The following is a 24,172-nucleotide window of genomic DNA, read 5'->3' on the forward strand; positions in this document are numbered from 1 at the left end:
TAGCTATAAAACCAAGTTTAATCCGTCATTCTCTACATAAGGCAATGCCTTTTCTACGTAAGGATTACCCCAAGTTTTTGTTGGGATTCGTGTTGCTTGATCCTGGTTTTGATCAAATAAATCATTGAGATTACCAATGCTTTTATCAAAATCAGGATCAAGACTATCTATTTTTCTTGTAAAGCATATGTAAAACAAAGCATACAAATAAAAGTAAACATCTGTCATTTATATTATTGTTTGTCAAATGCATGTCATTTTTGCTGGACCAGTACATTTTGAATCGGACTAGTAGATTTTCAGTCCACTGGTCCAGCTAGCCAGTATACCAAAACGCTTAAATTTGACCCCTGACCATACAACAGACCATGTGACAACTATCAAATGGCGGTTACTCCGATCAAATTTATCTTGCAGTAACAATGTTCTATGGTCTGAAGTTTGTTCTGTCGATTGAGGTTTACCGTAATGAATGTGTTGGTTCTCCTCTTATATTTAATGCGTTTCCCTCAGTTTTAGTTTTTTACCCCGATTTTGTGTTTTGTCCATAGATTTACGAGTTTTGAACAGCGATATACTACTGTTGCCTTTATTTATGTACTGAAATTATGACCATTCATGAGACATCGTGATCCAATCAAATGGAGATGACTCCGATCAAATTGATCGTGCAATAATAATGTTCTATGGCCTTATGTTTGTTCTTTCGATTATAGTTAACTGTAACGAGGTTTTTGTTTGTGTACTGTATTATGACCATCCACGTGACCTCGGTACTTGTATAAAATGGAGGTGACTCCGATCATACTTATCATGCAGTTCACCAGTTTGACAGGAGCTGCATAGAAATTCAACCCTTTTGTTTATTGTAAGAACTTGTTGTCGAGTTCAACTGGTACCGTTAACATTGCTTACGTGTTTGACATGGGCTGGGGAGAATAGCCATTCTACTCAGTTTGAAATGTATGCTTTGGTTATAAAATGTCTTCTTAATGCTTTAATAAATTGATTTTTTATCATTATTCATAAAACGCAAAGAAAAAACCTTCATCTGTAATCATTTTGGACAGATTGGAAGCTGTTGAAACGAACATTACGATAAAACTCCTTACGAAATTATTGTTTAAGTATCATTACAAATTCGTTCATCCATATTATTCAGTAATTGTGTAACTGGTTAGAATACAGCAGCTATGGAATTTCAAATTGTTGTTTGTTTACTGAAATATGACTACAAAATCTCAGTACTCCGGTCAAATTTTATCGTCAAGTTCAACTAGTAAGATTTGACATGAGCTGTGTAAAATAGCCATTCTGCTTAGTTTGAAATGTATGCTATGGTTATAAAATGTCTTCTTAATGCTTTAATAAATTGATTTTTTATTAATATTCATATAACGCTATAATGTTTTTCCCTAAGTATTTCGGACAGATTGAAAGCTATTGAAACGAACATTACGATAAAACTCCTTACGAAATTATTGTTTAAGTATCATTACAAATTCGTTCATCCATATTATTCAGTAATTGTGTAACTGGTTAGAATACAGCAGCTAACAATAAAATTCCGCAGCAAATGACTTTTTGAATATAGTTCTATAAGTGAAATACTACGATTTCCTATGGTAATTTTTACATCGTGACAGATTCATCGTTTTTTCGTGTAGCTAATCTAAATTTTATAGGAAGAAACGGTTAAATCACAGCTTGTTTGGGAAAGGAATGGATTGAAGTTTTAAGCAACAGTAGTTATGCATGTCTGTTACGTGTATTTCAAGCGGAAAACTCTATTAACCTCTGTGTCGTAAATAGAAATTCAATTCTGTGTGATAAGACGGATGTTTATATTTATAAATCTATATGTAGTAAGATAAATCCATGTTATCTAAAATAGGAGAAGTACAATCTAATGATGATGGCTTTTTGGTTTCGTTTACTGTTATCCATTATTGTTTTTTTACCATGTGCTTTTCCATCTTCCTGTATTTTATAATTAAAAACAAAAGAAGGTCGACCACGTCTGGATGGGGATCCTTTATTTTTATTTCTATGTTTTAAGTTCATCTTTCTTCAATACATTATCTATTCTGTTCAGTATTTTCTATTCTTTACATTTTAGAACCCTAATATCTCTCCATCTTTTGACCTCTTTATCATGCATTTTTTTTAACTCATTTTACCTATTCTACAAACGTCGTTCATCCTCAAGAATACAATTTTCTTTTCTCAAACATACGATCATATTTTTGGTTTAAGTTTATGAACTTATACATGCTTAATTATTCAATTCCTTAATTTCCATTAAGATTAATCCATGTTATATAAGACAGGACAGTACAATGTTATGATGATCTTTGGATTTCGTTTACTCTCTTACCACCATTGTTTGTTTGTTTGTTTGTCTGTTTGTTTTTTTGTTGTTTGTTTGTTTTGTTTTGTTTTGTTTTTTTTTTTGTTTTTTGTTTTTTTTTTTGGGGGGGGGGGGTTGCAGACTTTTCATAACTTCCTATTGTTTCATGATAACGTAAAAAGATTAATTTAACAAAAAAAATAATCAATGCATTTGAATGGGAGCATATAGTTGGAACCCCCTCCCCCTTTACTCTGGGTTGGGAACCCCCCTTCTTTCAAATGGCTTGATCCGCCTCTGAAATCCTTGTTTATCGTAGTGTGGATATGGTTCTGCATATTACATATTTTCTGATTTGCCTCTTTACAAAAAATATATTAAGGCGAAAATGCTTAATGACAACATGACTTGTAAAAATGTAATAATTATAATAAGAGCAATTACCTAAAATCGATTGATGAAATAAGATTGACAATGTGTGTTTGTCAGAATTTCGTTTTTGTGATATTTTATATTGCAAAAACTGCCGTATTTTAAAATTCACTAAACAATTTGCAATTTCCTCAAAATAAACCTCTAAAATAATATTTGTTTAAATTTGTTATTTTTCTCAGCAATACAATCTTGCTTTACAACAATATCAAAATCACTAAAATGACAAAACAGTATGAAACTCTATGAAATACTAATTATCTGAACATTGTCGCGTGCGTTTACGGTGTTTTGACCAATAATCAACAAGTTGTAGATTGCTCACATAATTTGACTGACAAATACCACTTCTTTACAGGAAATTAAAGAAAATGGCGTCCGAGATCTGCATGCACCTGGCAAAACAAAGGTCAAAAAATAAAAGTTCTATGAGTAAAATATAAGGACGTCACTTCTATACAGAAAATTAGAGAAAATGGCGTCTGGGATCTGCATGCAATTGACGGAAAAAGGTCAAAAGTAAAAAGTTCTATGATTTATATTTCACTACACAACCTCTTTACATGAAATTTAACAATATGGCGTCCGAGGTCTGCAGATGGCATTTCTAAGGTCATTTATAAAAGTTATATGAGTAGAATTTGTGGACATTATGACGCTGCATGTTTATGGTACATTATTATATCATAATATAACAGAACATATATTATATTATATAGTCGTTTAACCCCGCCGCATTTTTGCGCCTGTCCCAAGTCAGGAGCCTCTGGCCTTTGTTAGTCTTTTATTATTTTAATTTTAGTTTCTTGTGTACAATTTGGAAATTAGTATGGCGTTCATTATCACTGAACTAGTATATATATTTGTTTAGGGGCCAGCTGAAGGACGCCTCCGGGTGTGAGAATTTCTCGCTACATTGAAGACCTGTTGGTGACCTTCTGTTGTTGTTTTTCTATGGTCGGGTTGTTTTCTCTTTGACACATTCCCCATTTCCATTCTCAATTTTATGTTGAAGTCGTATTTTTTTATTTGTATTTGTTAGTATAAAGCTGACGAACACTAGTCAGCTTTATAATAATGTGTATATACCCTGTTAAGTTAACCAATCAAATTGCAGGATCAGCCAGGATATTTCACTTCTGTATAATAAATTTAAGTATATATATATGCCTTTTTTGGTCATGGTCACTCATGGTATATAATTATTATCAAACCGCCAAATGTTGCTCCTCGTATATTTAATAAATCTATAGCACGTACACTGTATTATGATTTCCACTACCATCGATTAACGTACGGTATTCGAATGTCAAAGGTGTAAAATAACCTCATATATTAAAATCACCACGTGTAGTCCTTTAACCAATCATATCTCTATAAATCTATCGGAGGTAATATAATATGATTTCCACTACCATCGATTAACGTACGGTATTAGAATGCCAAAAGTGTAAAATAACCTCAGATATTGCTTACAGACAGATAATGGATTGATAATAACATGTTATGTCGCGATACTGCTTGCAAGTTACAATTATTAGGTCTTATGGTCGGCCATCTCACTATCTTCAATTAGGAGATGAATGAGACTAGCTTGAAATAGCAAACTTATAATTGTTGAGATCGTGTTGCTTAGTATTTTTTTATATACATTGTTTGTTAACTGTTAATTTACTTTTTCTTTTATTACTAGGGCGTTGTCATTTTATTTTCGACTTTTAAGTTTTAAATTTCCCTTTAGTATGTTTCGCCTCTCTTTAATAAATCCCTCTAAATTGATTTTGCTTTATTGCAAATACAGCGAGATTTATACAAACAGTAGAAAACACCCGTTATATCTGAATTAAAGTATATAACAATGTGTACTAAGCATTATCTTAGACTGGATTTGTAGTATTGGTATTGTCATCTGAAAAAGTCTAACTTGCTGATTATAAGATGCACAGTTTTCGCTGCTTTCAAAATCTTTCTGTCTGAACCCGTCGGCCTAGAACATATCAGTAATTGGTATTATCGTATAGCAATATAATATATCCCACAGAAAGTAATCAAAAGTTAGCGTGCAATAAATTCTAATATTGCACTAGTGCAATAAATCTTCAAAATTCATGATGTCATCAACGACGAAATCTTAGTTTAAACCAATTTTTCCTTTTAAATATTATATTGCTATACAATAAAAGGGTTATTGCATGAATATTGGGGGAATATTGTCCCTCGTAGAACATATATTGCACTCGCAAGCTCGTGCAATATAGAATTCTACAATATTCCCAAATATTCATGCAATAACCCTATATTATTGTATAGCAATATAATATTTCCCACAGAAAGTAACCAAAAGTTAGCGTGCAATAAATTCCAATATTGCACTAGTGCAATAAATCTTCAAAATTCATGACGTCATCAACGTCAAAATCTCAGTTTAAACCAATTTGTACTTTCAAATATTATATTGCTATACAATAAAAGGGTTATTGCATGAATATTGGGGAATATTGTCCCTCGTAGAACATATATTGCACTCACAAGCTCGTGCAATATAAAATTCTACTCGGGACAATATTCCCCAATAGTCATGCAATAACCCTATAATATTAATTATATGGAAAACAACAGTGCCTGGAATGGAGTAATTTTAAATCAACAGCATTGTCCTATATTTAAGTTAGAAATAAAGTTAGAAATTCCTGAGACCCGCATTAAATGTGCATTTTAATCCCTAGAAATTCCCTATAGACACTTACTCGTATAACATATGTATGTGAATCCCTAGAAATAACCGATATATATATACTGGTATTACATGTGCAGTTGAATCCCTAGAAATTACCGAGACATTTACCCGTATAACATGTGCATTGGAATCCCTAGAAATTGCGGAGACATTTACCCGTATTACAAATGCATTTGAACTCCTAGAAATTACCGAGACATTTACCCGTATTACATGTGCATTGGGATCCCCAGAAATAACAGAGACACATATATACCCGTTTTGCATTTGAATCCTTGAAATTACAGAGACACTTACCCGTAAATGTACCCATATTTACATGTGCATTTGAATACCTAAAAATTACCGAGACACTTACATGTATAAAATATAAATTTGTGTAAATTCCCTAGACACTTACTTGTATTACATGTGAATTGGAATCTCTAGAAATTGCGGAGACATTTACCCGCATTACAAGTGCATTGAAATCTCTTGAAATTGCTAAGGAACTTACACGAATCAAATGTTAATATCTCTTAATTTCCAAGGGGCTTACACGTATTACATTTAATTCCGTATAAATACCAGAGTGACTTACCCGTATTACATTTGATTCCGTATAAATACCAGAGTGACTTACCCGTATTACATTTGATTCCGTATAAATACCAGAGTGACTTACCCGTAGGTCATTTGATTCCGTTTAAATACTAGAGTGACTTACCCGTATTACATTTGATTCCGTATAAATACCAGAGTGACTTACCCGTATTACATTTGATTCCGTATAAATACCAGAGTGACTTACCCGTATTACATTTGATTCCGTATAAATACTAGAGTGACTTACCCGTATTACATTTTCCATCTCTCTCAGCCTTGGTAGCTGTATGGATACAGTAACACACATTTTTATTCAGTACTGCGTCTGCTTGACACATTTGTTCCGATAAACAATCATCAATGGTGGAGCATTCTAAATAATCTGTAAAAAATAACACGCTTTAAAACAACTTGTTTCGCATATTAGATGGATATCAAATTAGGAATTGAAATAGAGAAAGTGATAAAGAGACAACAACCCAACAAAAGAGCAGAACATAGCCCAAGGCCACCAATGGGTCTTCAACACAGCGAGAAAAACCAACACCCAAAGGTGGGTTTCAGCTAACTTGAAAAAAAAAATATGACTGTTTTACTGGTTCTGTTAAATGAAGTCAAACTACATTCCAAAAACACATCTTACCTGCACGTACGTTGAATGCCACCCTCATAACTTATAGAATGCTTTTTTATACAAATTATCTTAAAAACAGCCATGAGATTTGCATATCTATTACAACTACTTTTTTATGTGATATTTATTATTATTCTATCGGATGTTGATGGTAAGAGGTCACTATTTCAAACTGCATGATACTAGTTTATGGAAAGGTTATTGGTTGAATCATAATTATCCGAAACTAATCAGACGAATAATTATCCGAAACTAATCAGACGAATAATTATCCGAAACTAATCAGACGAATAATTATCCGAAACTAACCAGACAGTGTGGTTATTCCCTTAAAATTCAATTACAAAAACAGTCATAAATGTGCCAGATATTTCTGTTTTCTAGCTATTTCTTCATGAAATAGTGTAATCGTGTAAGCTGTGTTGAATGGAAAAAAAATATTTGGCCAAAATGGCATTTAAAATTTATAACAACAAGTTTTAAACGAACAATATTCGTTATGTATGCCTCTACTGGCTACTGGATTGGTGATACCTCAAAGTCTAAAAGTCCAAACCCGAGATAAAAGGCGAGTCCAACTATGTGTACCCATTCAAATGGGGTTCCAACCTGACGTGCGTGCAGATAATTTGCGTTTAGTACAATTTATGATATTCCAAGACTAAAAGTCTACCACTAGAGGCATAGTACGGTACTCCATGTAATGATCTCTGTAGTGTCTTTTTTATTGTTTTCTATTTATTTGCATGTTGGCTGACTGTCCATTTATGTTCACCTCTTATCTCCAATTATTCGTCTGGTTTTTTTTTCTTGTATGTGTTCTGGTCTGTGCGTCCGTTCGTCCGTTCGTCCGTCTGTCCCGCTTCAGGTTAGTGTTTTTGGTCAGTGTAGTTTTTGATGAAGCTGAAGTCCTATCAACGTCAAACTTAGTTCACATGCTCCTTATGATAAGATCTTTCCAATTCTAATGCCAAACTAGAGTTTTCATCCCATTTCACGGCCCACTGAACAAAAACAAAGTTGTTCGATTGGGGCATCCGTGTACTATGGACACATTATTATCTTAGTTTATCAACGTCTCTCTCTCTTTCTTTCGATTCTGATAAAAACGTTTGTAATTCGTGTAAAATTTATCTATCAATTTACCGAGTTATTTTGCCAAAGTGATAAACATGATAAAGTATTGCTGATGCAAAAAAAATCAACAGAAACACAAATACTTTTATTGTAAATGACGTCATGTTTATATACTTTTAACTGAAAACATACATTCCACAACGGGGTATGAACAATAAAAATGGAATTTCCATCTATTAATATATAGTTTGTGTAGATCATCGCGTTTAGTAAATTGTACTTAGAAACCTTTATAAAGAAGTCGCGCAATTTCATATTAATATCCCGAATATTCCAATTTCCATATATTTAATGCTTAAGGATGTTCGCTGTTTTTATCATCCATGTAGTGCCATTTAAATTTCACGCAACAAAACCTATATTGTTTATTTCCCTAGTTTTGGGAAGAAAATTAAAGTGTCAATGTTGATTGTGTAGAAAATCTGGAGAGAATCAGTTCTCGCTCAAATTCGCATGATGTCTTATTTTTCAAAGACAAGTGTTTTTCTTCAGCTTTTTAAGTTCCTTTCATTATATACTATAAACATCAACAGTCTATAAATAGCTTGTTATATTGAAACCTAAATTATTCTTAAGATCTGTATACTTTTTCGTGATGACTCTTTAATTCATTTTTGAGTTCTATAAATAGCTTGTTATATTGAAACCTAAACCTATTGTATTGAAAATGGTATTTAACACGCGGAGCGCAATGATTTTTGTCGATGGTGGTTTAGTCCGAATAACATTTAAAGAAGAAGCAATATCGATAATAAAACGCGACGTCTCCACTTTTTCCTTAACCTGATTTTGAAAACATTGTTATTCGTTTTAACTATTTGTCAATTTAAAAATATTTATTTTGCCAGAGATAAATTGATATAGAAAACACATCAACAGTGATATATTGACAATAAAGATACATTTAATGAAAATGACGTCATTTTTATTTACTATTAACTGAAAATATACATTCCACAACGGGGTACACACCATAAAACCGGAATTTCTACCGATTGATATATTTGATTGCGTAGATCATTGTATCAAGTGAATTGCACTCAGAAACATTCATAAAGAGGTCGCCGAATTCGGAATCTCAAGTTTGCTTTTCTTATTCGTTTAATTCATTGAACAATTTACTTATTTATTTTGCTTAAGTGAAAATGCATCAAGAAACAAATCATCAGAAACAGTGATAAATTGACGGTAAAGACACCTTTAATGAAAAAGACGTCATTTGTAGTTACTTTTAAGGAAGCTGGCTTGTCATGTTTTGGATTTTTTGTCAGATTTTTGGAATCCTCTGGTTTTATCCATTCGAATGCCTTGAAAAAATTTGCCCGGTGACCCCCATTTTTCTTTTTGAAATTCTTTAACATGTATAATGATAAGCCATCTGTAAAAGTCTTATAAAATTTTAATTACTTTTTAACAGTTTTTGAGAACTTTAACTTGTCAATAATAAAGCTATGAAAAGTCAAGAGAGAATATTTTCCCGCCAAAATTTCAATGGCTCATATCTCCAAAACAAGCACGGTGACCTATATATTTTTTTTGCTCTTTGGATTCCTTTTTTAAATCCTGATCAATATAAACTAGTGCTTTGAAAAGTTAATTACTTTGAAACTGAGAAGCAAACTCCCTTAACTAAAAACATAAATTCCACAACGGGGTATACACAATTAAACCGATTGATAAATTCGTTTGCGTAGATCATCGTGTCTAGTAAACTGTACTTAGAAACTTTCATAAAGAGGTCGTGCAATAGTCCATTTGCCAATTACCGATTTGATTCTGTTACATTTGTATTACACATTTTTTAAACGAATTACTTACCTTTGTCAATCGTAGACTGGTTCCATACCGGACAAATTGGCTTTTGCTGACGCAAAGCATGTTGAATTGAAAGTGATGTATCGGAGGTTTAACTAATTTTTTTATGAAAAATAATGTTTGATGTCAAAAGTATTTAGGTTATCAACAAATTAATGTTATTAAAAGATTTGAAAACCTAAAAGATTACCCACATTACGCAAAGGTAAATTTGCTCTTTCTGCTAGCTCTCCATTGAAAATAAAAGTCAATGTCCCTCATAAGGATGACAACTAAAAAAAAAAGGATCTCTAATTACAGGGTCAATTAAGGGAATTGGCAAATAGCATATTCCGCAATAATAACGCTTACATTCTTCATATTTTATGTTCAAGAATGTTCGCTTTAATCTTTTTATAATGATGTTCAAAATCCTCTATTATTATCCATATAGTGCCATTAAAATTTCACTTATTATTATTGCTTGGCAATTGTGAGTTTCTAACAAATTTTGAAAAAAAAATCATTCAGTCAAGTTAGATATAAAAAAAGAAGATGTGGAATGATCGCCAATGAGACAACCGTCCACAAGAGACCAAAATGACACAGAAATAGGTCACCGTACGGCCTTCAACAATGAGCAAACCCCATACCGCATAGTCAGCTATAAAAGGCCCCGAAATGACAATGTAAAACAATTCAAACGAGAAAACTAACGGCCTTATTTATGTAAAAAAAAAACCGAAAAACAAATATGTAACACATAAACAAACAACAACCACTGAATTGTAGGTATGTTCAGACGTTCTTTCTTCAATATGAGTCGAGATTATATTCAGATATTTCCAAATTGTACAACACACACTCTGAACGGATGAGATATTAAGATCAATTTATATCGCACATTTTATTTTGACTTTAGAATCGATCAATAAAACTATTATTTACGATGCATTACAATAATTATCATTCTCAGTTGTCTCATTGGCAATCAATTGAGACGGATTTTTGTATGACTTATTTTCGAGGAAAAAGGGGATCTGCAATCCCTACGTGACCATTCGTTCAAAACTAAAAAACAACTAATAAACCCACGTGTCGATATTTTTTAATATAATTTAAGAAATTAAGACATTCTGTTCGTGAAAGTGATTTTTTTCAAATCTAATTCATAAGGAAATGGATGGATACTTCATGTTTGTATTCACATATTTTTGGTCATTTTCTTTATTCTTAATTCTCTTTTTTTTTTTTATTAATCCACCGACCCATTATTCTTTTGTCTTATTTTCTTTTCCATTTTGCTTTATTCTCTATAGATTCCCTTGCCATTTGTATTTTGTAAATTAACTATTTAGACCTCCATTTTAAAATAGCTAAGTGAGGGCCCTCATGGGGTTTTTGATTATGTGATTACTTGGCCGTTTTTTTAATGATTATTTGATTATTAAGCCAAATATTTCATGATTATTTGATTACCTAGGACTGTATTTTTAGTTTATGATTATTTGATTACTAAAGATAAGCAAATATTTAATGATTATGTGATTATATTGGCAAAAAAATGGTGATTATGTGATTACTAGGACCCTCCCATGAGGGGCCTCCTAAGTCGAACGGTAAAATCCGGCTCCGGATGCAACTAATTCAACATCTTCGAAGGGCAAAAATTGAGAAAAAAAATTCTACCCTTAAAGACATTAATCGGCGAGTTTATAATCGTATTGTATACATATTTTGTTATGATCAATGAAAACTTATTTTTAAAGTATGGTCATTAGAAACGATGGTAGTCCGTCGGAAGACAACGATAAATGGCTGACCCGTGTTAAGGAGGCTCGTGGGTACAAAAATTTCAGCAAAAAAATTAATCCTTTATTTTTTCATTACAAATTTTATTTATTACACTATTAGTTATTACTTTATGATTTGGTACAAAAATCAACCAAAAAAATCAATTCAGATTGGCCCCAGATGACTTTTAAAATGTTTATATCCTTGAAAAAAGCTCCAAATTATCTCCCTTTGGTGCAAAAATGCCATTTTTGGCATTAAATTTTAAATATCTTTCTTTAATTCATCGGTGACCTATATTTTTTATTATTGTTTGCAAATAAGCTATATTCATAAACTAAATAATTTTAAAATTTAAGCGATTTCTGTAATTAGGTTATTTTTTTATTTCAATATTACCTCAATTTCGCCTATTAGTTCAACATAAAAAAAGGACATTAACAAAGATGTATGATTGTTCCAGAGGCAGATTGTGAGCTTAAATGAACGGTGACCCAATTTTTTTATTTCATTTTTCTATTAATTATAGGTTAAAGTTCATTTATTAAAAAATATAGCGAAATCCTATATTAGAAAAAAAAATGATTTATCGAGTCATATCTCTTGCACGCGAAAGACATTTTTGTAGATTTCGAAAAAGAGAAGGCTAATGCCGCTGCAAGGCATCACTCGCACCCGCAAAGTGGTAAGGGATGAATATAAGTTGCAATAATTTGTTTTCCAATCCACTATAAATAAACAAATATGTTTAATCTAAGACAACCGATAGTACTGTCTTATAGAACATCAATAGGCGAGTTTATGTCCGTGTTATGTTTTTTTTTTTTTTTTTTTTTTTATATAATAAATGAAAACAAATTTGAAAGAATCAACAAGCTTACCTTCCAATTTAGTCATGTTATTCATCATCTTGTAAACAGCATATTCCAAATGTTCAAATTTAATCAATGGTAGTCACCTGTCTTTAAATATCTGTGTACACTTTCTTAGAGAATCTTATAGTAAAGTGCTAATTTAATATCCAAGAAGATAAATAATGAAAGCCATAAATTAACACTTCATCTTAATATACGTTGTTCTGGCAACGTGTTGATTACAGGTGCGTTTCATCAAAATGTTTATTTCAAACCTGAACAGTTTGTATGTATTGCAAAACTTGTTAATTAATTTCAAAAGGAGCCATTACTTTGAAAATTATGATTCTAACAGTCTTTTTAACATATTTTCTATCAGAGTAGGAATAGAACCTGTTAACTCGGCTTTATATTTTTGAAACTAGCACGTGTTGACCTTGTAGCAGAGTCTAAAAATTTAAAGCTTAAAAAGTCATTAATTTCTGTTTTCTCTAAATGTTAATAGTATTTTTATTCTTTTTTGAAGATAACGCGTATAATTTAAGGTTATAATAAAATAATTCTACTAATAAATTCTCCCATGATTTTACAATTCCCTTTTTCTGCACTTTCTGTACATCGTTAATTTTTTGATCATTAATGTATTCTTTTATTTAAAGTCTTTCTCCCACATGAGGTAATCCCTATTGGTTACATAGACAATAACTGTTTAGTGTCTTTAAATATCAGCTGTGTTTGTACGAGACTATGAAACAGGGTGTATGCGAGCTTTTAGCGAGCTACTACACCTGTTTCGAGCCGAGTTTCAATTTGAAATCCCTTGAGGCCCGTGTAGTAATACGATACAGTAATCACACATTCAGCTGAAGACGGATTCGCAAAAAAAGAATCTCGAATGGTCTTTAATAATATATCGCTCAAGGTGAATAATCATTTATTTTAACATAACAACTAATTTCAACAGTAAAAAACAAATAACAGAAGTGTACGAGTTGTCCTACGCTTCAGACTCGACATTCAATAAGCATGCATGCTGAAATTGACATGGTTGTTTTTGTTACACAATCGTACACATTCAAGTTTTGAATCGATAGTTGTCATCGTAGAAAAGATCGTTGTACATTTGTGTATGTCATCAGAAAATTTGTGTGATTCTTATTGCTCAAAAGAAATGATTAAAAACAAACAGAACGATTACTTTTATCGTTAATTCGCAATTGATACGTCATTGGAATTCGACTGCAATACACATTCTGAGGTCACGCAGGTTCAAACAATACTCAGTCCGGCAGTGGGCGGAGCTTTAAAGCGATATCTGTATAGTATCTGTATGGCTGTATCTGTATAGTAGAACACCTAATTGCAGGATAAAAGGAAGTAATCATTTACATAGGGGACAATGGTAACCTTAAAGTTTTGGTCCTGCGTTTTCACTATTAAAATTGAAATCAATGTGAAATCTGAATTATCAACACATTTGGGTGTAATGTAACTAAAAAAAAACATATGGTGCCAACGCTTTTATGATAAAAAAAATATGCATTTTTAAAGGATATTTAACGGTTCCGGAATTTTCGAAATAGTATATATGAAGAACACCCTTGCTAAATTCGTCACAGAAATTGTTGCTCGTCACAGAGAGTTTCCTCTAAATTTCTATACCAATAGCCAGCACTCATTTCTCACTATTTCAAATTTGATTTTTAATAACATTGTACCAGGTCAGCAGAAAATAAAATAACTTCTACCTATTAACGTGGCTGCGAGATCTAGGTGGCGAACAAAATTGTTTACTTCCTTTTAAGATATTGTTTTGCTTTTCAACTTTCCAAGTTATTCCTTCTTTTTCGGTGCCCCTTAATTTATGTTCTATTCTGTTTATCTATGTTTGCTCGCTTTTCCCTGTTCATTATTTTGTTTGCCGCCATTATTCTCTATTTTGTAAACCCAATCCATATCTCTTGTTTACATGATAATTTAAAAAAAATAAAAATACATACTTCAAAAGTTTCTTCAATAGAACTCTTTGACACAATTTGACAATATATTGAGATCAACTTTTTAAAAAAATGTGACAATTCGTGATATTTATCCTCTACTAATTTAAAAAGCAAAAATTGCACACTTTGAGTTTTAGTTCACAGTTTATTTGTTTAATAAAATAAGACGTAGTATAACAGACCTCAATTCCAGAGCACAATTACCGATTAGAACAATGACATTTTAGGACTAACGACCGATTGGTTATTCATCAACATTTAATGAAACACGAGTCAGTGGGATAAATCGTCGGAACAGCCAATTAAATCAGCATGTATGATCAGGTGACTACGTAATCAAAAAACCTATCCATTTTAGCATTTTCTAAACTTGTTTTATAAACTATAATTGTTTTTTTTTCCTGGTGTTTAACGAGTCTTTCAGTAGTAATGGCTATTTCGTGGAGGTCAATATTTTTTTAGCGGGATGGGGAGGGAGGGCTTGGGTGGAAGCCGGAGTCCCGTGATTATTCATTGACAATCCTAGTCAATTAAGAAAGGAGTCGAAAGAACCTGGCACGTGCAGGGTTGAAACTCAGTAGATGAACAATTCGCCCTTTCAGAATCTAATGCATTCTTGGTAATATTTTCGAAACCGTACACCAAAACGTTCTGATTGGTTTGAAACGTTCTAAACAATAGAAATCATATACTCCGAAATAATTGACGAAGAGCAGTAATTGAATATAATGGCTTTAATGCGGATTACATTGGTTTACAAATATAGAATAAAGGCTCATTTCTACAGACAAACACGGATGAAAAAGAAGGAAAAAAAGAAAAAAAGAATAATGGGGTGCTAAAATATAACGAATCGAAAATGATTGGCAAAAATATAAAGAATGGGCGAAATTATCTAAAAATACAGAAAGAAAAGAAATCCATCCAAACCCTCTTTAATCAATCAATTTCAACTGCTTACGCCACACGGTGTCCCAGGGGACGGAGGTCCGAGGGTCGGAACTCCCTTTTAATTGGACGATCAATGCATTTGAATGGGTACATGAAGTTAAAATGGCTGCATCCGCTCCTGTGTCCCATGTTCGGGAATTGTTGTAGGGAAACAATAATATTGGGGCATATTAATTACGATCCCTTTCAGACACATAATGTTATTACGGATAAATAATAATTTCCACTTTAAAGTTAAAAGGGGAAAAGCTTATGATAACGAATTTCTGGTTAACGTTCACATGGAAAGCAGGCCTCAGTGCTTTTTGCCGTCAATATGCTTTTTGCTATCCGCCGTTTTCTCTATACCTTCGAAAATATAGTTTAACATGTAACTATCCCTAAACGAATCAAATTTGTTAAAATATACGAATTAATAATATATATATATATATAATAATAATACATGAAGACTGTTGTCTCTTATTTGTGTTTGTGACTATGTATACTGTATTGTTTATTATATTTGTAAAATAATAATATTGTAATGATATTATATCATGCTCCTTGTGAGCCCATTTTATGGAAATAAAGCATCTTCTTCTATTTCAAGTTTTAAATAGATTTATGACAGAAAAAAACTGTTATAAAACGCCAAACGGATTAGAGCATGAAAACAAACCCGCCCCGATGCTTTTAAAGCATACTGTACGGGCAGAGACATATATACACATATATGTCTCTGATACAGGTTACAAGTTTACCTCACGGTTTTTGAAAGCTGTACGATGACACGAAGTTGTTTACATCGCTATCATTTGTTTACAGTTAATCATTGCGTCACTGGCAAAACATTTTCAAAAATAAATCTCCAAGACATCAGTTAATTCAACCGGTATTTAAGTGAATTCAAAATATGGTACGAACGGACCCAAGAGGCGACCGCGCAAGATGAGAATGCGTTTTGGAAACGAAGCGGCACCAAATACCGTCGACGTCATACATGTGACTTTGTCAGTATTTATATATTCTTTTTTTGAATGTTATGCTTTTATCATGTTTATTTTTCGCCTTTTAGACTTTTATGCGAAAAATGAAGAAAGCACTCTGAATTTCTGACCGTTCGTATTTCCTGTTTTGAAGAACGTTTTGCATCACTTGTTTAAGAACTTTGATTTTAGAAGATCTATATGCAAATAACGTATTTCTGCTCATAAGCTTCAAATTGAAGTTGGTCGTTTTTCAAATATTCCACGAAATGAAAGAATTTGCAAAAAATGCTCCTCTGGCTGTGTTGAAGATGAAATCCATTTTTTAACTAACTGTGAAAATTTTAAATCAGATAGAGATGCTCTCTTTGACTTTGTTTGCCAAAGAATTCCAAATTTTTCTATACTTGATAATCAGCATAAGTTTATTTATTTATTAAACTGTGAAGACAATCAGGTCCTTAATGCTGTTGGTAAATTTATTAAAGTGAATATGAGTTAGTAATTGTATTGTAACTGTATGTAAAAAATTGTTCGTATCTATGTATCTATGCAAATCAATATTCTTTTTCCTTATTCATGTATGCTCTGTATGCCCCTTGTGCGCCCTTAATTGGAAATAAAATATGTTCTGTTCTGTTCTGTTCTGTTTACATCGTCAAGGGTGCTTTCATACACGCCCGCGTTCCAAGGTCGTCAAAGCTATTTTTGAGAAGACCCCTTAAAGCGACCGTTTCCAAGGCACTCGTCGTAAGAAACATGCGTTCAAATATGCGCATTGGTAAAGGGCCGAGCCACCTTAATTGATCGTTTGTTTTACTATTAAAGGTCGGTGATTCTGTTCGGGCACCCCGGCTTCCTTGAGTTCTTCCTACAATAAAAACTGACTTAGCAGAATAGTGGCGAAAGTGGCATTAAACACCAATTAATTTATGACATTTATATATCATTATTATCTTTGGTATATTTATCCCCTCTTGGACGACTTATTTCGGGAGATACATGTAGCCTTACATACTGTTAGAGCTAATTTTCTCATGCTTGTAGAGTATAACTTTGGTAAGCTTGCTTGCTTTGTTTGTTTGCTCGAGCGTTGTAACCAAGATTGACATCTGCAAACACTATAGAAAGGCATAGTTAAATTGACAGGAAAACAATTTTTCAGTTTTATAATTTGGAGCTTTTACCTCAATTTGTTTACAGGTTTTGTTCGATAGTTAGAGGAACATTTTCTACGCAATTAAACTAAGCAACACTCATTAACAGCTGGCAACCTCGTTATGAAAAATATACATTGCAGCTTAAAGAAAATAAATTTTAACAGTCTTTAATTAATTACTTTCCTCGGTAATTAATAACCCATCATATTAATTAACTCGGCTTTTATCTAGATGAAATAACATTTTACAGTGTTATATCTTTTCATTCCGATTGATTTTTATAATATGAAACATCTTGTGTAGAACTCGGATCAAACGATGTATTTTAATGCAACATTGTTTGTAACGTTAATTTTGATTGGATAGCATCAACAATGTCATGGACACAATTCATGCTATGAAAATGTACGCGCAAACGCAGACTACAATTGACAGATTTAAATGCTTGAATTGACTGTTGTTTTCTGTCAGTTTCATTAGAATGGAGATAGCACTGTTGTATTTTAGGTTCCAACGCCAGTAAACTTAATTTGCGGCCATCAAATCGCCAATTACTGCCGTCGGATCATAAAATACACATAGGCAGTCAACACTGGGGTTGTGAGTTCGCAAGACGCGCATTTCGTACATAAAAGACTAATCAAAAGCGTTTCAAATGCTCTAAACAAGTTCAGAAGGCCAATAAAGGACGAATTCAAAGGACATTGAATACCCACAATTTCTTGGCCTTTTTCCAAAAAGCTAAGGTAATCTATTTCTGGGGTAGACAATCTTTAGTACCTCAGTGATTGGATTATACTGACGGTTTAATTCCTGTAAAGCCATTTATGAATTGCTCTCTTATATAAAATATAATTGCAATACTCCCACTAAATCATATAACACGATTAATAACAGACGCCGACAACCAATTAGTAAGTCTAAGGACATTTAAGTGGAAAAGGTACAATAGAAGATAACGTTATTATACACTTGCAGTCTATAACCAAAGCACCAACGGCAAGAAACTTAATATAAATAGCATCATTTTGATGGTAAATGCATTAATGTTTTCCTAGCAAAATCGACAATTTAATTGTGAACTAATATAGAAAATAAGATAATTCCAGGAAAAATGACAATATTAGAGAAACAGGGTCAAGGCGGAGATGATTTTTAAACCCGTAATGCGTTTGAAATAACCGTATTTATTTAGTTCGCGTCTAAGCACTCAAGTGTAACAGAATTTGAAAAAAAAATCTGTTGACAAGACGCTTTGAATCTATTTTAAGCATCGTTGACACAAACTTATGCGTGACAATTTACAATTATCCCTTTATAAATTTGACAGCAATTAATTCACCTTTTTCATAATTTCCTACGAAATCTCAATGCTGTCATAAAATAATTTAACATTTCCGAATCGGCTGTTGCACCTTAAGAAACTCTGATCAAGTGATCAACACTAGCGTACTATTCAGTATTTGCGATCTTGAAAAACATATTAGGTACCAAGATACGGTCACATGACGTTATGCATGGCGTCTTATGTTTCATGTTTTTAGGATAAATTCGATGTGTTTTATCTTTTTAAAGTCATACTTTACTTACTCAACGATTAGAAAGACAAAAGTCAGAAAAACCCTCTGTTTTGATTGATGAATGAAGAGAGACTGGTTGTAGCTGGCGTCCATTGGCAACAATTAGGATGATACGATGTACCAGAGTTATGAAAATTAACGATATGTATATACACTTTGTTTTACGTACTGGTCAAAGGTAACGCATGAAGTCTTTCACCATACCGAGACCAATTATTCTAGCTGCGAGCCCAAAAATCTAAAATTTGCTCTTACTTATAGGAGAAAGCAGCAATTTTTTTTTTCAGTCGTTATATGAAGCTGACTGTGATCGAGCCCTCGACTTCTTGCACTAAAAAGTTGCAAGCGGTCGTCAGTGGTTGAAATTGTTCTTCAATAATTTGCGATAATTGGGAACTTATATCGATGACCAGTAATTTCTTGTAAATCAATCCTCACTTTTCTACAATTTACGTGATCTGGAATTTTATATATGGTCTTACCGCTTTGTCTATCATAGAAAACCTATAAATGCCTCCTTTTATTCACTTGCATGTTTTTATTCATTTCCGTTGATTATTTTATACTTCTAAACCACCATTTTACTTTACATTGAAGGTCAATCTCCCCGGACTATTAAATTTTTTCAAACTTGTATGTTCAGTTAATTCCATTACAGCCTCGTTTTAAATTGACAATTAACAATTTAATAAATAAAAAGATATCTCAAAAGCAGTTAGAAGGTTATGTTACATTTTCCCCATCTTCATGAGCAATTTGGTTTCTAAATGTTCTATCAGTGATAAAGCTCGTTATATTTTGATTATATTATCTACGATAATTTACATCTATAAGGTATAATCTTGTTATTAACAATTCCATTAAACTGATAAAGAGGAATCGATGTGCTTCAACCTAGTTTCAGTCTCTTTTAATTGAAAATTACCGTAAATGGCGTGATAAAAGTCGCAGTATACTATGAAATTGTATCATCAATTACCGTAGCAAGATATGTCTTTCTGCAATATCCATTAGCATAACTTGTACTCTCCGGACATAAATTTTGAGAAATCAAATAAATAAATAAATTGCTTTAAGGTATAAAACCACAACAGCAACAAACAGCTGACTAACCCATCTTTGACCAGCATTGACTGAACGAGTAACAACTAGATTTGTATATTTACATTAAGTTCTTACCTGAAATTTTAAAAGAATAAATTTTACACGATGACAATACCAAAGTACTGAGTAACATTTCATGATTATATCGAAGGACTGATTAACACAATGACAATACCAAAGTAAAGAGTAACATATCATGATTATATCGAAATACTGATTAACACCATGACAATACCAAAGTACTGAGTAACATATCATGATTATATCGAAGTACAGTTACTGATTAACACAATGACAATACCAAAGTAATGGGTAACATATCATGATTATATCGAAATACTGATTAACACCATGACAACACCAAAGTACTGAGTAACATATCATGACTATATCGAAGTACTGATTAACACCATGACAATACCAAAGTACTGAGTAACATATCATGATTATATCGAAATACTGATTAACACCATGACAACACCAAAGTACTGAGTAACATATCATCATTATATCGAAGTACTGATTAACACCATGACAATACCGAGGTACTGAGTAACATATCATGACTATATCGAAATACTGATTAACACCATGACAATGCCAAAGTACTGAGTAACATTTCCTGATTATATCGAAGTACTGATTAACACAATGACAATACCGAGGTACTGAGTAACATATCATGATTATATCGAAGTACTCAGTCTGATTAACACCATGACAAAACCAAAGTAGTGAGTAACACTTTTTGTTTTATTCTTATTAATTTTTTTAGTTATATGAATATTGTAAAACACCAGTCGCTGTACTGGCTCGACTCCTATTATTGCTCGTGGCTGTTCAAATATCTATGGAGGAACTAAATAATAAGTAATATACAAGTACCTTAGAGATTTTGATGACTTTAAATTGGCTAAATTGTGGATTTTGTCTTTGATGCGTAGAACCGGAAATTTAGGAAGACCATAATAAAACAAGTTATCGTCTACAATTTATTTAATATAACGATATTAATATTGTTTAATGTATTATTAGCTTTGCCACTGGCAGAAGATACGTCAAATACCATGTTTATATAACGATAAGTTCTTTTGTACTCCGTATTCTTAACTCTAAAATTGGCTTATATACCTACTGACGTTTAGCACGCATTTATAAAACAAACAAAACAAATCCTCAAGATAAAAGGTAACCAAACATGACACAATTTGCTTGACGGGAAAATGTGACATATAATAAAATCATTCATGTTTTATATGAGTTAATCATGGCACTTACTATATAATAGTTTGTTTGTATGTATGTTGAATTGTCGTTTGTTGTTTTGTTTCGCTTCAGTGTTGTGTTTTTTCGTTGTTTTCTCTTTATAGTTGATGTGTTTCCATCTGTTTTAGTTTGTAACTAGGATTTGTTTTCTCTCAATAGATTTATGACGTTTGAACAACGGTAAACTACTGTTGCCTTTATTTGAGTATTGATTTCACATAGTCATTTCTTCAAAGCTAAGTGTAACCAGCTCTGTACGTGCAACTAATATATTTTTTGTACTTAGAATGACTTTTTTGTTTTGTTTAAAAAATGTTAATTTGTAAATTTAAAATTCTGGCTTTGACCAATACATGCAACTTATCAACTTCAGATTTTGTTTTTCAGTTTCGGCTCAGGTCAATTATTTTGCCTATGATAGGTCACATAGACGTCCAATAAAACTGAATTTCAGTTCCTAAAACACCAAACTGTTATGGAAACGTGCTAACTAAATGACGTAGAATAATGGGGTAAATTTTAACAAAAGACCAACAAGTTTTCAAAACGTATCAAACATAACACTAAATTACAACAAACGTTTACTAAACATGGGCACTACCAATGTTTATTTCATAAGTCTTTTCTTGATAAGGGAGCTACCATTTGATTTTTATGGGGGGCTAGGATGAAAAATTTTGTCCTGCATATTTTTTTAGTTGTAATCTCTGTCCTGCCTTTTTATTTTTCACTCTATTTGGTCCTGCCTTTTTTTTATTAGTTTATCCTGACTTTTTTTACCTAAATTGTCATCCTGCCTTTTTTATTTGCAAAGTGTCTCATCCTGCCTTTTTTTTTACTCAAAACTCCTGTCCTGCCTATTTTTTTCAAATTTCATCCTAGCCCCCCCATACAAATCAAATGGTAGCTCCCTAAACTAATTTTTAAACATGTCGTTCCTTTTAATTCTATTTATATATTCCACGAAGCATTACGAAAATGAATTCCTCAACTTTAATATTACAGAAGCCAGACAATTATACACTTTTTGAAATCTGAACTTTGTTGCCGAATAGCATTTTTACAGTTTTCTATTAATTCAATTCGAAATTTTCATTCGCTAAGAAATAAAATTAGCCGATAACTTAACCTGATTGGATTGGATACAAAACTAACGGCAGAGTTAATTTGATAAGGTCGTAGTCAAAGCTAGCAGTTTCTACGTAAATCAAATTAAGTGTGCATCATTTACTATAACTGAATTAAATAATAGATAATAAGATAATATTTTGTAACGTTCAAACAGACTATTAACAATCTCATCTTTGTAGAAATATTCATTGCGAGACAGCAACAATTCTGTTTTGTAAAAATATTCACTGCCAGACGAAAACAAGATGCTTGATGTTAAAGGTGCATGCAAGTAGCCATGAAAAACAAAATATAATCCATAAGAAAGCAATAACATAATAATTTGATGTATGAACAGTCCGTGGAATTATGAAAGTAAAGAGAAAAATGATGAATTTCATCCACAGAAATGAAAACATTGTTATCTTCTTTTTTTTATTTTTTTTTTATAATGCAACATTGTATGGAAAACAGACTACTAGAGTGCAAATAAACAAATTAACAAATATAATCGTTTGTTTTGAACAAAACAATCGAATTGCTCTATTTGGGAATAAGGAAATGTGGTATGATTATCAAGACACAACTATAAATCAGAGGCCTAACGCCGAAGATGTAAGCAATTATAGCTCACTGTATGTATGGCCTTCAATAACGAAACACATCGATATCGTATCGACACCGATCAAAACAAAATGTAAAACAAATCAATCGAGAATAACAACATCCAGAATTTTTGATTAAACAAAAAACAAGAATGAAAAAAATATGGCCGACAGCAAACAACGACGACCACTGAACATGCTGAATGACAATACTTTAAACAAACTGATTTTTGTGATTTCCTCCCCCCCCTCCCCCCGCCCGATTTTCTCGAGTAGCAATTTATGCGAATATCAATCATAGCGAATATTATTTTCATCAAGTAAACTTTAAAATCTCGAAATTAAATCGGAGCGAAATGTTTTAGAAAGGACTAAACATGAAATAAAGTATCTTCCTTTTTTTAGTTTTCTTTGTCAGTCTTTTTATAAACATGTTGTGTTTTATTCTCAAAGAGACGTAAAACACACGTCCCAAACAATTTTGCGACAATTGTTGTCTATCTTCTACTAGATGAACCTTCACTGTCATGTTCATATCGTCAAAGTGTTGTTCGTTTGATTTCAGCAGGGAACATCCTCCTTCGTATAATAAACATTCGTAGTAAGGTAATTGATATAAGTTCAGTAAAAAATATTGGAAATCTCCAGAAAGAAGATAGGAAAGCTATGCTTCCGATGTGTCAATTTTCATTATAGAGGACTCATCATTCTTTTATGTCCCATCTCAAGTATACTAGAACAAGTCTTTCAACTTGTCCCCTTTTCGACAGCTTTATGCAAAAGAGGAACGAAAGATACCAGATCTGTTAGATCGAATCAAAACTTACAACGCCATGACTTTAATAAAAAGACAAACAAAAAAGTAATAGTACTCACGACAAAACATAGACAAATTAATACTTTGCAACACAAACCCAACCAAAAACTTGGGTGATCTCGGGCACTCCGGAAGTGTAAATATATCTCTTACCCATCCAAGTCTAGTCATTTTCATTAAATTCGCATAAGACATGTTAGACATTATTATATTTTGATTTCATTCATAATACATGACAGATTTTCTGGTACAAATGCATTGTAACTTCTACAAAAATGATCGAAGATATAAGAC

The 24,172-nt window shown here is 32.3% G+C and overlaps 1 protein-coding gene across 2 annotated transcripts in view; it reads right to left on the reverse strand.

The window, feature by feature from the left end:
• LOC143058727 (BDNF/NT-3 growth factors receptor-like) overlaps window positions 1-24,172 on the reverse strand; it is a 168,812-nt gene that overhangs the window by 21,060 nt on the left and 123,580 nt on the right. Inside the window, exons 1-2 of one of the 2 annotated variants that reach the window (XM_076232177.1) lie at window positions 12,345-12,482; window positions 6,352-6,486 (exon numbers count right to left, since the gene is read on the reverse strand). In XM_076232177.1, coding sequence (XP_076088292.1) covers window positions 6,352-6,486; window positions 12,345-12,372 — 163 coding nt within the window. In that variant the 5' untranslated portion in view covers window positions 12,373-12,482. Of the gene's footprint in view, window positions 1-6,351; window positions 6,487-12,344; window positions 12,483-24,172 lie in introns of those variants that run through there. The other variant, XM_076232175.1, reaches the window with a different exon arrangement.

This window comes from Mytilus galloprovincialis, chromosome 14, assembly GCF_965363235.1.
Source record: "Mytilus galloprovincialis chromosome 14, xbMytGall1.hap1.1, whole genome shotgun sequence".
Classification (NCBI taxonomy): domain Eukaryota; kingdom Metazoa; phylum Mollusca; class Bivalvia; order Mytilida; family Mytilidae; genus Mytilus; species Mytilus galloprovincialis.